General features: G+C 29.1%; 2 protein-coding genes across 3 annotated transcripts in view; one reads left to right on the plus strand and one right to left on the minus strand.

Annotated features, from left to right (window-relative positions):
* Window positions 1-3,747, plus strand: part of LOC105127131 (Tetratricopeptide repeat (TPR)-like superfamily protein) — a 4,318-nt gene extending 571 nt beyond the window's left edge. The window contains exons 2-4 of one of the 2 annotated variants that reach the window (XM_011028279.1): window positions 371-483; window positions 1,119-2,030; window positions 2,422-3,747. In XM_011028279.1, coding sequence (XP_011026581.1) covers window positions 382-483; window positions 1,119-2,030; window positions 2,422-3,321 — 1,914 coding nt within the window. In that variant the 5' untranslated portion in view covers window positions 371-381 and the 3' untranslated portion in view covers window positions 3,322-3,747. Of the gene's footprint in view, window positions 1-264; window positions 484-1,118; window positions 2,031-2,421 lie in introns of both variants that reach the window. The other variant, XM_011028277.1, reaches the window with a different exon arrangement.
* Window positions 3,748-4,451: 704 nt separating this feature from the next.
* LOC105127132 (Rhomboid-related intramembrane serine protease family protein) lies at window positions 4,452-6,744 on the minus strand. Its single transcript, XM_011028280.1, has 7 exons — window positions 6,442-6,744; window positions 6,046-6,170; window positions 5,788-5,873; window positions 5,589-5,629; window positions 5,319-5,485; window positions 5,175-5,237; window positions 4,452-4,815 (listed from the first exon to the last, which is right to left on the minus strand). The coding sequence occupies exons 1-7, from the start codon at window positions 6,668-6,670 to the stop codon at window positions 4,618-4,620; spliced, it is 909 nt and encodes a 302-aa protein (XP_011026582.1). The 5' UTR covers window positions 6,671-6,744; the 3' UTR covers window positions 4,452-4,617.
* Window positions 6,745-14,987: the final 8,243 nt, after the last annotated feature.

Here is a 14,987-nt window from a genome sequence, read left to right on the forward strand (position 1 = left end):
AGGGCCCCCCCCCCCCCCGGTTTCTTCGGGTCTGGGTTGTTGCCAAAAAGGCTGAAATGAGCCCTTTTTGGGGTTTTATTCCATCTGTGTTAAAACCCTCTTTCCAGATTAGTGGTGTCTTTATTGTTCATATTCTTTGCAAATCTGGAGGCATTCGCACCGTGTCTCCTTATGCGTTTTCCCCTTCTTTTCTTTTTTTCTGTGTTTATGGCAAGTTGCATGTTCAATAAATTGCTAGATGTTTCAGCTTTCTTTTTTCTGCAGGAACTCCCAACTGTGAATATGAGAATGGAAAAAAAATCAAGCTCTACATTTTGATTGCATTCCGTGTAAAGTTAGATCTAATCAGGGCTCTGCAATTGACAAGTAGGTGTTGCCTGTATGGGAGAATTTGATAAGGAGAGTGCCTTTCCGAGAACATCCAAGAAAAATCAAGCAGGAACAGCCACTATCAAGAAACGATGGGTGGCATTGCCAGTGAAGGTAAATGATTATAGTCTACATGCCTTCGTTTAATATTAATATGGTACTATAATTTATATTATCTTGACTCTAGTCTAGAACTCAAACTTGATTTGGTAGCGTGTGATTATACTGTCTATACGTTTTAAGTTATGCATGCTTCTTGGAATGGCAATTTAACCAAGAAGTGCCTCGCTAGAAGTTAGCATATTGACACACACACTAGAATCTGGATGATGAGGTGGAAAGCTGAGTGATTTAGAATTTGAAGTGTTTGGAATAAAAAAGGTATAACACATTTAGTTTTAAACAAGCAGCAGTGGACATGGGAAAGAATTTGTTAATATGTTCATTAAGATTGATCACCTTATCATGACAAAGGTCAAATTTTCTTGGTGTGTTGGCAGATCAGTATGACACCGTTGCCTTGCTTGTAAATATAAATATAAAAACCCAGGAAAAATCAGCCTGGATACAACAACAAATCCTATGGTTTTTAATGACTGGAAGTGAAAATTTTATGCATTACTGAGTCATGCTTCAGACTCAATTAATGTATTTAATGATCAATAGCTTTGCATTTTCTGCTTAATAAATAATTAAATATTGTTTTGATTTGTCCAAATTTGATATTTATTAGCTTCTTATCTTCTTAGGAGAATAATCCAGATCATATGAATCAACTTCGTCCTGCTTCAGAGTCTATGGAGTTCCAAAGGGCAATCGGTTGCAAATTCTGCATGACCAAAGATAGTTGCAGAACTGTGCGATCAAGGACAAAACTAATGAACTTTCTGGTAGAAAAGGGAAAGCCACAAGAAGCAGAGTCCATTTTTTATAGTTTAATTGAAGGAGGGCATAAACCATCTCTAATATCATACACAACTCTCTTGGCTGCCTTGACCATGCAGAAGCGCTTTGACTCCATATATTCAATTATCTCACAGGTGGAAGAAAATGGAATGAATCCTGATTCGATATTTTTTAATGCTGTTATTAATGCTTTCTCTGAATCTGGGAACATGGAGAGTGCCATGGAAACGTTTTGGAAGATGCAAGAAAATGGAATGAAACCCACTACAAGTACTTATAACACCTTAATCAAAGGGTATGGAATTGCCGGTAAACCTGAAGAGTCTGTGAAACTACTAGAACTTATGTCCCAAGAGGGAAATGTGAAACCCAATCTCAGGACTTATAATGTTCTTGTCAGAGCATGGTGTAACAAGAAGAGAATTGCAGAGGCATGGAATGTAGTTAATAAGATGATAGCTTCTGGGATACAACCTGACGTGGTTACTTACAACACTATAGCAACTGCCTATGCTCAGAAAGGAGCGCTGGATCAGGCTGAAGGTGCAATCTTAGAGATGCAGAATAATGGTGTGCAGCCCAATGAGCGAACTTGTGGCATCATCATGAGTGGTTACTGTAAAGAAGGGAGAATAAGGGAGGCGTTGAGGTTTGCATACAGGATGAAGGAACTTGGCATCCATCCTAATCTTGTTATATTTAATTCACTGATCAAAGGCTTTGTGGCCATTATGGACAGAGATGGAGTTGATGAGGTGAGCTCTGGCCAATGGTTAATGTTCATTTGAGAGACATAGTGATTACCTTCAATGACACTACTCTTTGGTGGTGATTAAAACAGCTACAAGTTTAATATAGCTGCAATAAAAAAGTTTAAGCTTTTAGCATCATAAAGCCTTTTGCTGTTGATTGCAACAGTTATTTTTCCAAGCATGCACTCACCTGCTGTTCATTCATTCGCCGGTTCACAATATATTCTATTAGAGCTAGCAATGAGGCCACTATATGTAGGAGTGAAATTATGGTGTGTGAGTTTGCATGGCTACACAAAAAGCCTGTTTCAGAAATCATGAGCAATGTCATGTGTTAGCTAGAAAGATCTGGTTCAGTTGTGTATTGGATTTAGCCATTGTACATTATTTGCAGGTTCTCAACTTGATGGAAGAATTTGGAGTAAAACCAGATGTCATAACATTCAGTACCATCATGAATGCGTGGAGCACTGCAGGATTTATGGAGAAGTGCAGGGAAATCTTTGATGATATGGTGAAAGCGGGCATAGAACCTGATGCACATGCATACAGCATTCTTGCAAAAGGTTATGTGCGTGCACAAGAACCAGAAAAAGCTGAAGAACTCCTCACTACCATGATTCAATCTGGATTCCAGCCAAATGTTGTAATTTTCACAACTGTTATCAGCGGCTGGTGCAGTGCTGGCAAAATGGACTATGCAGTTAGGGTTTTTGACAAGATGTGTCAGCGTGGAATTTCTCCTAATTTGAAGACCTTTGAGACCCTAATTTGGGGATTCGCTGAAGCCAGGCAACCATGGAAGGCAGAAGAAATTCTCCAGATTATGACAGAATTTGAGGTTCAGCCTGAGAAATCAACCATGTTGCTTGTTGCTGAAGCATGGCGTGCTAGTGGAATGACAAAAGAGGCAAATAGATTTCTTGGCACGATGAACAGAAAGGAAATGACCAATCAAAAAGAGGCGTTGGAAAAAGAAATACCTGTTGGAAACCTAGAGAAGCTGTATCAAAAGCAAACAGAAGGTGTCCTGCATTCCAATATCTTGCAGATACCTAGTACAGTTACAAGTGACATGAAAGGGTCTCCCGCGTCTCTTAGAAAAGGTAGGATGCTGTTGAGAGATGCTGATTTTCCGGTGGAGTGCTCATGGCTTGCTACAGGATCCAAGTCTCTTTCTCATAGTTGTAAATTTGGGTTAAGGCTACCAATTATCTGCCGCAAGCAGTCTCAGGCGCAGCATGGTATGTATGGTCAGCTTGCACAGTCATGTACAGCGGTGTTCTTGAACTGAAGGAAGGCCAAATACTGTTTTCTTTTGATGTATCCATGTTCATATCTCCCACCCAAAGGAATTGGCCACCATACTGTTGTAGATAGTTAAAGGAACTTTATTTGCTTTGGACTTGCTACAATGTCTCTCATAATTCGTTGATAACTTGAGGACTGGAAATGATACTCTTTACCGATTATGAAGCAAAAGGGAAAGGGAACTCTTCTGTGCAATGTCTCATGATATTTCCATTTCCCTGTGGCCATTAAAATGAAGTTCGTTGGTATGACGGGGAAAGGTGTCTTCCAAAGGAAAACATCCCCAGGCTGTGATAGTCTTTAAATGAGGGTAAATGAGAATACTTTATGGCATGTACTAATATGATTTACTTTCTCGTAAAATATGAAGAGGAATATCCCACAAGACAAATAAAACCAAGATTGTATAGATGATAGCAGAACCAGATTACAGAGACGGAATCAATACAAGAGAAACTTTAACTCGAGATTTTATTACTGAATATTATTTTTTATATATAATTTAACTTTCTAACAGGGTTGTAACTCTTTGAATAAATTTAAAAACTTCAGTAAATTTAAGAACTTACCTAAGCAAAAACCTGAACATAAAAAAATAATAATAAAATTTACAAACAAATTAAGAAAAACATCATAAATAAAGCTTGAAATATAACAAAAGAATTCTAATGTAAATAGGAAAAAAAATTATAAACCAACTATGAAAATATAACAAATCTTGAACTAGGTATTATCAAAATATTTTCCCAATCTTGCTATGAATTTGAATTTTAAGTATGTAGAGCCTCTAGAATTTTCTTGTAAAATTTCAACCGGCTCCAACAATCAAATCAAATTAAAAAAAACAACTGCATCACTATCATAGAACATGGCTAAACCTTTTCCCAAGGAAATGGAAGAACCATTGAAAATTACGAGCAAGACTTCATGATATGCTGAAAGATCCTGGGAATGCAGCGGCCAAGACATTAGACATTAGAAAATAGCAGTTGTCCAAGCTCAATCTAAGAGGAGCACTTGTTGAACCCAGAACATCCTTTTGTTTATCGTGGCCTGCTTTGCTTCATAATGATTTTCATCAACTCATTAGATAACAATTATTAAACAAAAAGAAAAAACGAAAATCTGCGATGTTATTTGATGAGTTTTAATTTTATATTGTGCTATACAATTCATAGATATCCAACGTATAAAATTAGCACAAGAATGAAGATAAAAATCACATCATGGATTCCTTTCATGTATACACTCTACTTGTATTTACAAAGTAAGAATTCTTCTATCGAATTTTGCCTGATTTCCCTTGCAAAGTTTGCCCTTCATGATCTGGAGGAGAAGGAATTCTGCTGACAAGCCAAACCAAAACCACACCAACAAGGGCACCAGAGAAATGCGCAATGTGATTGACAGTCTGCACTGGGTAGCCTCCACGAAAAGGGCCTGTCATAGCTGCTGACGCTTGAGCTGCCTCCATTACCTAAGGGATCAGAAATAAGCATGTAGAAAATGGACTTTCTCATGTTTCCATACATAATTCATGAAGCCAGACAACTACACTAGGTTGATTGAAAGCCTTTAGAATATGATGTTTAATTTCAACTTACAAGGAAAACATAACAAGTCATACAGTTTTAAGTTGAGATAATGTATCATTTACATCCAGACAGTTTTTTTCAAGAAACCATAACTATGTTCAAGCATTTAAGCCTTCTCAAAGAATATTAAATAGTAGAATCAAGGCTTAAGTATAAGAAGGGAGGAGATTCTCCTCCCGTTTTACCGTGAAGAAAAAATTATCAGCATGAGCCTCTCATGTCTAAGTTCTAAAAAATTCACCTTCTCAATAACAAACTGGCCCAATATAAGCACTTCAAGAATCTTCCTCCAATCCCAGGTTATCTAGAATTTAACAAAAATAAGGTCAAAAGTTTATGAAGATTGATATTGGAAAACTATTTGCAGATTGCACACTCGGAATACCTTTACAAGGACACTGATTGCAAATAGTCCAAAAACAGCACCAGAAGCTCCAACAGAAACTGCATTTCTGGGCAAAACTAACCATGAAACAAGATTTGCTCCAACACCCGTAAGAATATAAGAGAGCCACAGTGCAAAGTTTCCTTCCTCTTCTTCAACAAGCTTCCCTGTTTGTAGAAACATGGTACGGTCAGTCCTCATTTTATACCATTCAGACAGAATCCTGGTCAAGAAGCACACTCTAAGAAAGTAGATTGATGAAACTCTCACCGAAAATGTACAAGAAAAAAAGATTGCTTGAAAGATGTTCCCTGAAGAAAATACAAGCCAAGATTAGGAAAATAAACTCCACTCACAATGAAAATCAAATCTTTTTTCACACAATCATATTGTGTGCTTCAGATAAACACTATCAAAAGCACTTGAAGTTTAAAATTTAATGCAAGCTTAAACAACATAAAGACCTCACCAGCTAGCATGGCAGAATGTTGCTGTCACAAACTGGTACCAAGCAGGCCAATTATGATACAAGTAAAGAGATTTAATGCTGCGAACCTTTAGTGAAAAAGGATGAAAAAAACATAAAACTTATTATCAGCCTAACTTCCTCAAGAGCATAAACAAGATAGACTGCTAGTGCTAGCTAACTAAGTTGCTAAAATCACAAGATATCGTACCAATTGACTTAAGATCGATTTCCATGGAAGAATTTAGAAAACTGACGCACCTGAAAAATGTGATCTGCTACAAACATTCCGAGATTGATAAGTATAATCCAGAATATCCCATTTACGCGCTTCTCCGGTTTCCTTCTTTCTTCTGGCTTCCCAAGTTCCAGCTGCCTTGTCATATCTAATGCAGACAATCCCACAATAAAAAGTCAAATTTCTTTAACAGCATAAGAAAGCAGTCAAACTACCAAGTATCAGAAGTAAAGCGTTAAATCTCTCTCAAGAACCAGTTCAACACTCATTAAACGATGCATTAAACTATACACACCATCTGTTTGTGAAAAATCCCAAAAGAAACAAAACCCATCAAACACCGAAAATAAAAATGACAGAGCATAAATTAGCTACAGATTTAAAATCGGTTTTTTAATACAAGTAGACCAAGAATGCACCTGATCCATTGCTTTTGCAAACAAAACGAGACGGGGCGGCAGGGAGAGAGCAAAGGACATAAGGAGAATTCGTAGGCACGGTGAGCTTTGGATGAGAAAAGCGACGAGGAGGAACGGTAAGGGAACTTGGGAAAGGGTAATGAGAAGCAATAGGGGATAATGCGAAGGAGTAACAACAAGGTTTTAGTGTTGAGATTTTTTGCTGGAAAGGGAACTGAAACTGCCCCATTGTTTTGTGTTTTGGAGGGAATTTCCGTTTCTTGTTCTACATATAGGAGCGGATGGGGAACACTTAAACGACATGTCTTTGGTTTTTTTTAGTTAAATATTCAGCGAAAACGTTCAAAATATATATATAAAAAAAAGTTATTTTCATTTTTTTTTATATATATATTTAACTTTTAATAACCCGACCCTTATTTTCATTTTTTTTATATATATTTAACTTTTAATAACCCGACCAACCTATTATATATAGATGTTGGGGTATTAACATGGATGCCACCCTTAGCTTTGTGATGTGAAAACCAGGATGGCGCCTAATTTGTCATTATCACTCAACTTGACAAAAGATGAAAAGTAATATGACTTTAGGTGCAAAGAATAATATTCATTCACAATTAGCTTGAGATTTCAAATTTGACTCCTATGTATTGTTAACTTCTTAGATATATATAGGTATATTATTATATTTTCAACATCACTATTATTAAATTTAACTAGGCTTGATGAGTTGATATAAAATCTAATTTATTTGTTTTGAATCTTAATTTTAACAAAATTAATTTGAAATTGATCTTATCAATTCCCGTTGATTTTTTAAAAATTAAAATAACAAGTTAATTTGAATTGTCAATTCCTGTTGATTTAAAAAAAAATTAAAATAACAAGTTAATTTGAATTATCTAACTCTATTTTTTACTCAAGTTTTATTTTGAGTAAACCTCAAATTAGATTTAATGACTATACTTAAACCATAACATAAATATGATGAAATCCCTTAAAATGAGTTTGGACATGGAACGTAATGTTTTATTTCAAACATGTATGAAATGTGTGAATCCTATCTATACATCACTAATATATACACACATAGCGTTGCAAATATTTTCATAATAATTGTTAAAAAAAAATAGTAATTCACAAGAACATGGGAAAAAGTGGATCCAGTGCTTGGATGAATAGTGCGAGAACTAGTTTTGAGATTTTGAATATGTACAGAAAACTAGGGCTGGCATTTTATCATAATTATATGACAACTCAGATTTGTGTTTGTAATTTTATTGAACAATATATAGTACAAATTGTGAATAGATCAATTGGGAATTAAAGTTCATTTGATGATCAATTGGTAACTCTCCCCATTCTTGTGCCTAGGAGATCCATTTTTCTATTAAGAAAAAAAAGAGAGGGAAAATCATGTGCTTATTTTATAAAATTTGCCAACCATGTGAAAAATAGAACAATTAAGGCCCGAGTCATGAAAAATTATAAAAATAAAATAAGTTATCATTAAATAGGGATAATTTTATAAAAAATAAATAAATAAATTAAAAAATATAATTAAAAAATTTTAATAAAAGAATCTAGAGAAATGATAAAGTCAATTCAGGTTAATCTGTCAAATTTGCAACCTCAATTATGAGATTATAATAATTTCATAGAAAAATAAAAATAAAATAAAAAGTTTAATTTTCAATCAAATCAATATTAAAAAATAAAATAAAAAAGATAATCTAATTCATCATTGGTTAAATTATTAAACTTGTAATCTAAATTATAAAATCAAGATAAATTTATAAAAAATAAAAATAATAAAACTTTATTTTTAATAAATTTATTGTGGAGGTTGAAATGAAAATTAAATCGGGATAATTTTATAAAAAATAAATAAATTAATTAAAAAAATATAATTAAAAATTTTTAATAAAAGAATCCAGAAAAATGATAAAGTCAATTTAGATTAATCTGTCAAATTTGCAACCCCGGTCATGAGATCATGATAATCTTAAAAAAAAAAAAAAAAAAAATTTAATTTTCAACCAATTCAATATTAAAAAATAAAAAAAAAATAATCCAATTCATCATTGGTTAAACTATTAAACTTGTAATCTAAATTATAAAATCAAGATAAATTTATAAAAAATAAATAATAAAAATAATAAAATTTTATTTGTAATAAATTTATTGTGGAGGTTGAAATGAAAGAAGAAGAAGAAAAGCTAAATCCAAGAAATTAATATATAACCCAAAAACAGAAATTAAAAATATAATTAGAGAGAGTGTGATGCGGGTTTGTGTTGTTTGTTACGAGAAGAAGGCTATATTCCATGAAATGTCGCGTTTCTAAACAAAACAAAACATGTAAAATTGTTATTATTTTAAAGTGTGATATGATAACTATCATACTTATAAATAGTGATATTTAATTAATATAATGCTTTCCTGAATCATGAAAGCTTAATCATTAATTTTTTTTAAATCCATCTAAATTTTTATTTTATTATGCTAATTTTTTTTTTTAAATCATTGTTTCCTTATATCGATGGCCAAAAACTCTCAAAAAGTGAAAAGATAGGTTTGGCAGCAAGCGTGAGTTAGGACAAATTATATGTAATAAATAAATAAATAAATATTGATGTTCATCCAATTTACATGAATCATGCGTAGCACACTCCAGGAGTGTGGTACACATGATTATTCAGATTTCGGCCCTAATCATGTTTGCCCATCTGTAATTAAGATCCTCGATTTAGGAGTTGTTCATCCAGTTCACTCTTTAACTCTTTTGTGGGTCTGCTTCTACCTTTAATGACAAGACTAATTGCATAATTATCAGGAAACTAAACTAAGATCACCCGTGCGCACACCCCCGTTGGAGTCATCATGCTTCCAAACCCTCTGGATAATTTGAGACTAGAATTGATAATATTTAAGAGTACATTTGAGATCTGTCTTCTTTTTTGTATACCAGAAAGATGAATGTGTATATTTATTAATATCACACTAAGAAGAAAACATTAAATCTTTTATATTTATACCCATTTGATAAAAACTCTTAAGAGTATTTGGTACTGTCATCTAAGTTTTTTTTAATTAAAAATATGTTAAAATATTTTTTATTTTTAATATTAGCATATTAAAATATCTAAAAATACATAAAAAATACTAATTTGATATTTTCAAATAAAAACCATATTAAAAAACATGTTATAATAAAAATAAAAATAAAAACTTATTGATATTTTCAAATTCAAAACTGATTTGAAACCATTTTAAGAATATATTTAGTATTGCGGTAGTTGTTATGATTATAATTTGAAAAAAAATATTTTATAAAAAATAATTTTAGTTGAAGTTAGTTTAGAAAAATATATATTTGATTAAAACTGTGATTAAAATTGAAGTTGAACAAAAAATAGTTTTAATGTGCTCGGCTAGAATGCTTTTGAAATTGAAGTTATAAAATAATTTTTAAAAAATATAAATTAATATTAATGATTTTTATTTAAATATTATAGATTTAACTATTGTTATTACATCATAAAATAAATAAATAATTTATATAAAATATTTTTTATTATTCTATTAAAATATCTACAATTCCATAACGTGTGAAATACATATGACAAGAACTACAGTTTTCATGAATTTCTTAAAAGTATAACAATATCAGGTAAAATATAACTAGAAACAAAATTAAAATTGTGATTAAATTATATAAATGCTACATCATCAAGTGATCTCTGTCTAAATATATAGTGTTATTGAATAATGTTTAACACTAGTTTTTTTAAATAAAACACAATTAAAAATTAAAAATATTTTTTTTTATTTTATTAGATTGGATCTAATTTAATGTATTTTTAACTTTGAATCAAATGTAGTACTATCAGAACAGTAAAATTTTACTATTTATATAAACAATAAAATCATATTTTATTAAATAGTAGAGATATGATTTACTATTTACTGAACAGTAGAGCATGGATGGCTCCACTGTTCAGTGATTTCTTCTTTGCGAAAAGCATCAAAATACTGTATTTATAAAATTTGCGGCACAGCTGCAAAATTGATGAGTCTAACCAGCATAAATTACTGTTTTTTTCTTAATTAAATGGTAATATTTATGATTGCAACCTCACTCATAATGACATTAGCAAACGGTCACTAAAAATTTGAAAATGAAAATAAAAGAAAAAAGCTCACGGAAGAGACAACGGTTACCAGCCACTCCATTGCAAATTTAAATGCCATCAATACTTATTGTCTTCTTTTAACATGATGAAGTGACAGTTTAGAATTGCGTTTCTAACTTTATTTGGAAGCATTTTAAGTGTATTTATTATAAAATATATATTTTTTTAGTGTTTTTTAATAATTTTAATGTGTTATATAAAATAATTAAAAAATATTTTAATGATATTTTTAAATAAAAAATATTTTTATAAAACATCATCACTATAATAACAAACATGCACTAAACTGATAACAATTACCCACAAGATTTTATTACTCACACGTACTTTTCTATTATCCATCTCCAAGGAAAACACATGATTATAGTTTATTTTTTATGATGTGGTGTGAAGTGATTTGTTTTTTATTAAAAAATATATTATTTTAATATTTTCTACATCATAACTATTAAAAAATATTAATTTAATATTTTTAAATAAAAAAAGTTTGAAAAACATTTTAAAATATAAGTTAAACCAGAAAATTAAATACTCTCTTAAACATAAATGAGAGCAAATTGATAATTAGTCTTCAAATTTTTCTTAAAAAAAAAGGTTGGAAACTTAACCAATCATAGCTTACTTTTTTTTAGTCTTCAAATTTTTCTTAAAAACAAAGGTTGGAAACTTAACCAATCATAGCTTTGTAGTGATATTTTGGATCTATTTGTTTCTATATTTTAAAAATATTTAAAAAAAATAAATTTTTTTTTTTTTTTAAATATATTTTTAATATTTTTAAATTATTTTAATGTATTGATATTAAAAATAATTTTTTAAAAAATAAAAAAATTATTAACATTTATTTTAGCATAAAAAATTATTTAAAAAATAACCTTCATCCTAAAATTATTTGAAAATTTACCTTACGTGATTTAACATTCGTATCATCATGAAACATAAATACAATCATAGATTTGGTCAAAAGTGAACAGAGTAAAAAAATAATAATATTGGTTTACCCTGAAATGTGTTACATGCTTTTGTAATTTCTTTCTTTAAACTTTTTTAAAAAACTTTGGGTCAAATTCACAAAAAAAGAAATAAATAACATGCTTGTACACAATGTAAATACAATCTGCATCTATTTCTTTAATTCTACTAATATTTGTATTATTTTACTCGATATTATTTGAAAATCTTTTCCGTAATTAGATGTTGGAATGTACGGAAATGTAATTGATTTATTTAATTAAATGATATTTTTTTATTAAGTTCATAATAAATGTAATTAGATTAAAGAAAATATATAAATATTTTTAAAATTGCATCTGAGAAATAAGAAAATAGATAATGTAGAAATACAATACCTTATCCTTTTCCATTCATTTATGCTATTTTAAATGAACTTTTTTCCCTAACTTCTTTCTTATTGTTTCCATAGGTTTAGCAAGTCAACAAGTACAGAGTTCATATTGAACCATGGTATTAAGAAATTTGTGAATTCGGGTGTTGTAGCTGTTTATGCTACTTTTATTCCACCTCTATTCAGATATATTAGATCATTAGCCATTTTTAACATGAAAAAATGTAAAAAAAGTTGATTTTAATAAAATTATTTTTTAAATCATATAGGAATTAACCCTATGTAACTTAGTTGACTTGAAAGATCTAAAAATAATCCATATAATTCATAAAAATATAATTTAACTCAAATATTTAAGATGATTTTTTTATATAAATATTGAGATGACAACATATTAAACTAATTCGGATAAACTTGAGTTAACATACTAATTCGTATGTCGGGTCATTAGACCATGATATCCCAATAGAAAGCACATCAAATAAATTATAAAGTTTAATTTGTAATAAACCAAATAATAAAAGATGAAATTGAAAAAAATACAATTAAAAAAACCTTGAAAAAATGATTGGCATCAATAATGGTTAAGCTACTGAACCTGTGACCGGGTCAGAACAAATTACAAAGCTAATTATGATCCGGGTCAGAACAAATTACAAAGCTAATTATCAATTAATCCAATGTTGAATGATAAAATTAAAAAAATAAATTAATTATAAAAATAAAAAAAAAACTCAAGTCAACTTTTAATTATAAAAACAAAAAAAAACTCAAGTCAGCTTATGAAACTTGTGGTTGAGGTTATGAGATTTTGATATCCTTATAAAAATTAAATTAAAAAAATTATGAAATCCAATCCCAATAAACCTAATGTTGAGGGATGAGATAAAAATTGAAAAAAAAACATAGATTGAAAAAAAAAACTCAATAAATCAATGTCGATCAACAAAATTGAAAAAAAAAAGCCAAGAAAAAGGATGTCAACCATTTTCAAACTCATGATTCAAGTCATTAAATCGAAAAAATCATATATGAAAATACCATGAATCTCAATCCCTATAAAATGAAATACTAAAATTGAAAGAAAAAAATCTCTAAGAAAAAGATTCAAAGTAAAAATGACAATTAAAACATGATGTTTAAAATTGAAATAAATAATAAATTAAAGGGAAAGAGAAAATTATTTATTTGAGAATTAAATTAAAAAAATAACAACTTTAACAAAAGAATAAAAAAATAAAAAGAATTAGGACCAAATTATAAAAAAATAATGTTTCATAAATTTGAATTGAAAAATAAAATTGCAAATCAATAAAACTTCTATGAAAAGGCATGAAAAAAATCATAAATAAAAAAATAAAGAACAATTTAAAAAAATAATATATGATAGATTGAAGTTAAAGGATGAAATTGAAAATAAATAAAATTTTTATTAAATGATCAAGAACAAAAACTATAAATAAAAAAATTAAGGACATGGGTTGAAATAGTAAAATAAAAGAGGGCCAATTTGTAATTTTTAATGGGTGAGAAATAAAAAAAATAATAAAAAATGATCCATAACATATAACCCACCTTCTTTTCCCTACCACACATTGCATCATTAGAAAAAGAATGCGATATTGCATCCAACAACATGACAGAGAGATAATTTTGGTCATTAGAAGGCGCTGCATGTTTCATTCCTAATGCATTGCAACCTCTCCAATGCTGGTGTGTGTATTGTACATGCTAACAACTTTTTACATAATAAAATAATTTATCAAACCAAAATGATGAAAGTGTACATGATGCTCTTAGAATTAACTAAAAAAACCTATATGCAAAGACCAAAAGAATTGACAACAAGTCTTATTTTTTTTTTATTTCAGGGTTAAAATGTCGTTTTATTTTTCTTTTAAAAAGTAAAAAAGAAAAAAATGTCTCTCTTAGCTAGTTTTAAATATTCTACACTCAAGAGCAATTAAGTTATTCTCTATTTTAAAAAAATAAAATAACAGTTATAACCCTACACAAATCTTTAATTACTAACGTGCCATGTAAAAATATCAACATATCCCCAATATGTAGGATTTTTTTTTTTTGAAAATGGAAAATATGTCATCTTACTATTATGGTGAACAGTGAAATAAATCTACGCATACAATATTTTTTATTTTTATTTTAGTTTTTATTAGATTGATGCTCGTAATATATTGAGGGTTCGTATGAATTTTTTAATAAAATATTTAGTGTTGTAAGCGTATTGTTTTTTTTGAAACAATAATAGTCTCAACCAACTAAATAAGCTAGATTTATATGAATCATATAGAAAGAAAAAACAAAAAAAGAAGAAATGATAGAAAATGAGAAATTATATATATATGATCATAATAACATTGGAAAAAATAAAAGCTTTATCCGAGAGCAAAAAGTTAATATTGTTTACATTTTAGCCAATTAAATATAGAAGGATGAAATATGGTTAAAAAAGGATAAAAAAAGTTGTGCGAGTCAACCTAAAATAATATATCTAGACATTAAGGAGCAAATTATTTTTAATTAACCTGAAAAACTTGTATTCTATATCATAAGATCAAAATAATTTTACAAAAAAAAATTTAAAGAAAACCACAAAGTCATGATTTTTTATTAAGAAAACAACATCAAACGATGATATCAGAAAAGAAAATATGAAAAAAAATTAATTTTTATTAACTTTTCAAATACGTAACTTTAGTTATCATATCAAAAGCACTATAATGAAAGTATCATGAAGCTTAATTTATAGAAAATGAAATGTTGAAGAATGAAATCAAAAAAATAATTTCATAAAAAATAAAAAATAGCAATTAGAAGAATATGGGTTAAAATAGAAATAAAAAAATAAATTAAAGTGTAACAATAAATTTTCACTTTAAGAGTTAAATTGAAAAGAACAAAAAACATTAACAAAAAAAAAAGGATCAAAATGTAAAACAACAATACACTATGAAGTTGAATTAAAGGATGAAACTAAAAAT

This window comes from Populus euphratica, unplaced genomic scaffold (assembly GCF_000495115.2).
Source record: "Populus euphratica unplaced genomic scaffold, PopEup_1.0 scaffold50.1, whole genome shotgun sequence".
NCBI classification, from domain to species: Eukaryota; Viridiplantae; Streptophyta; class Magnoliopsida; order Malpighiales; family Salicaceae; genus Populus; species Populus euphratica.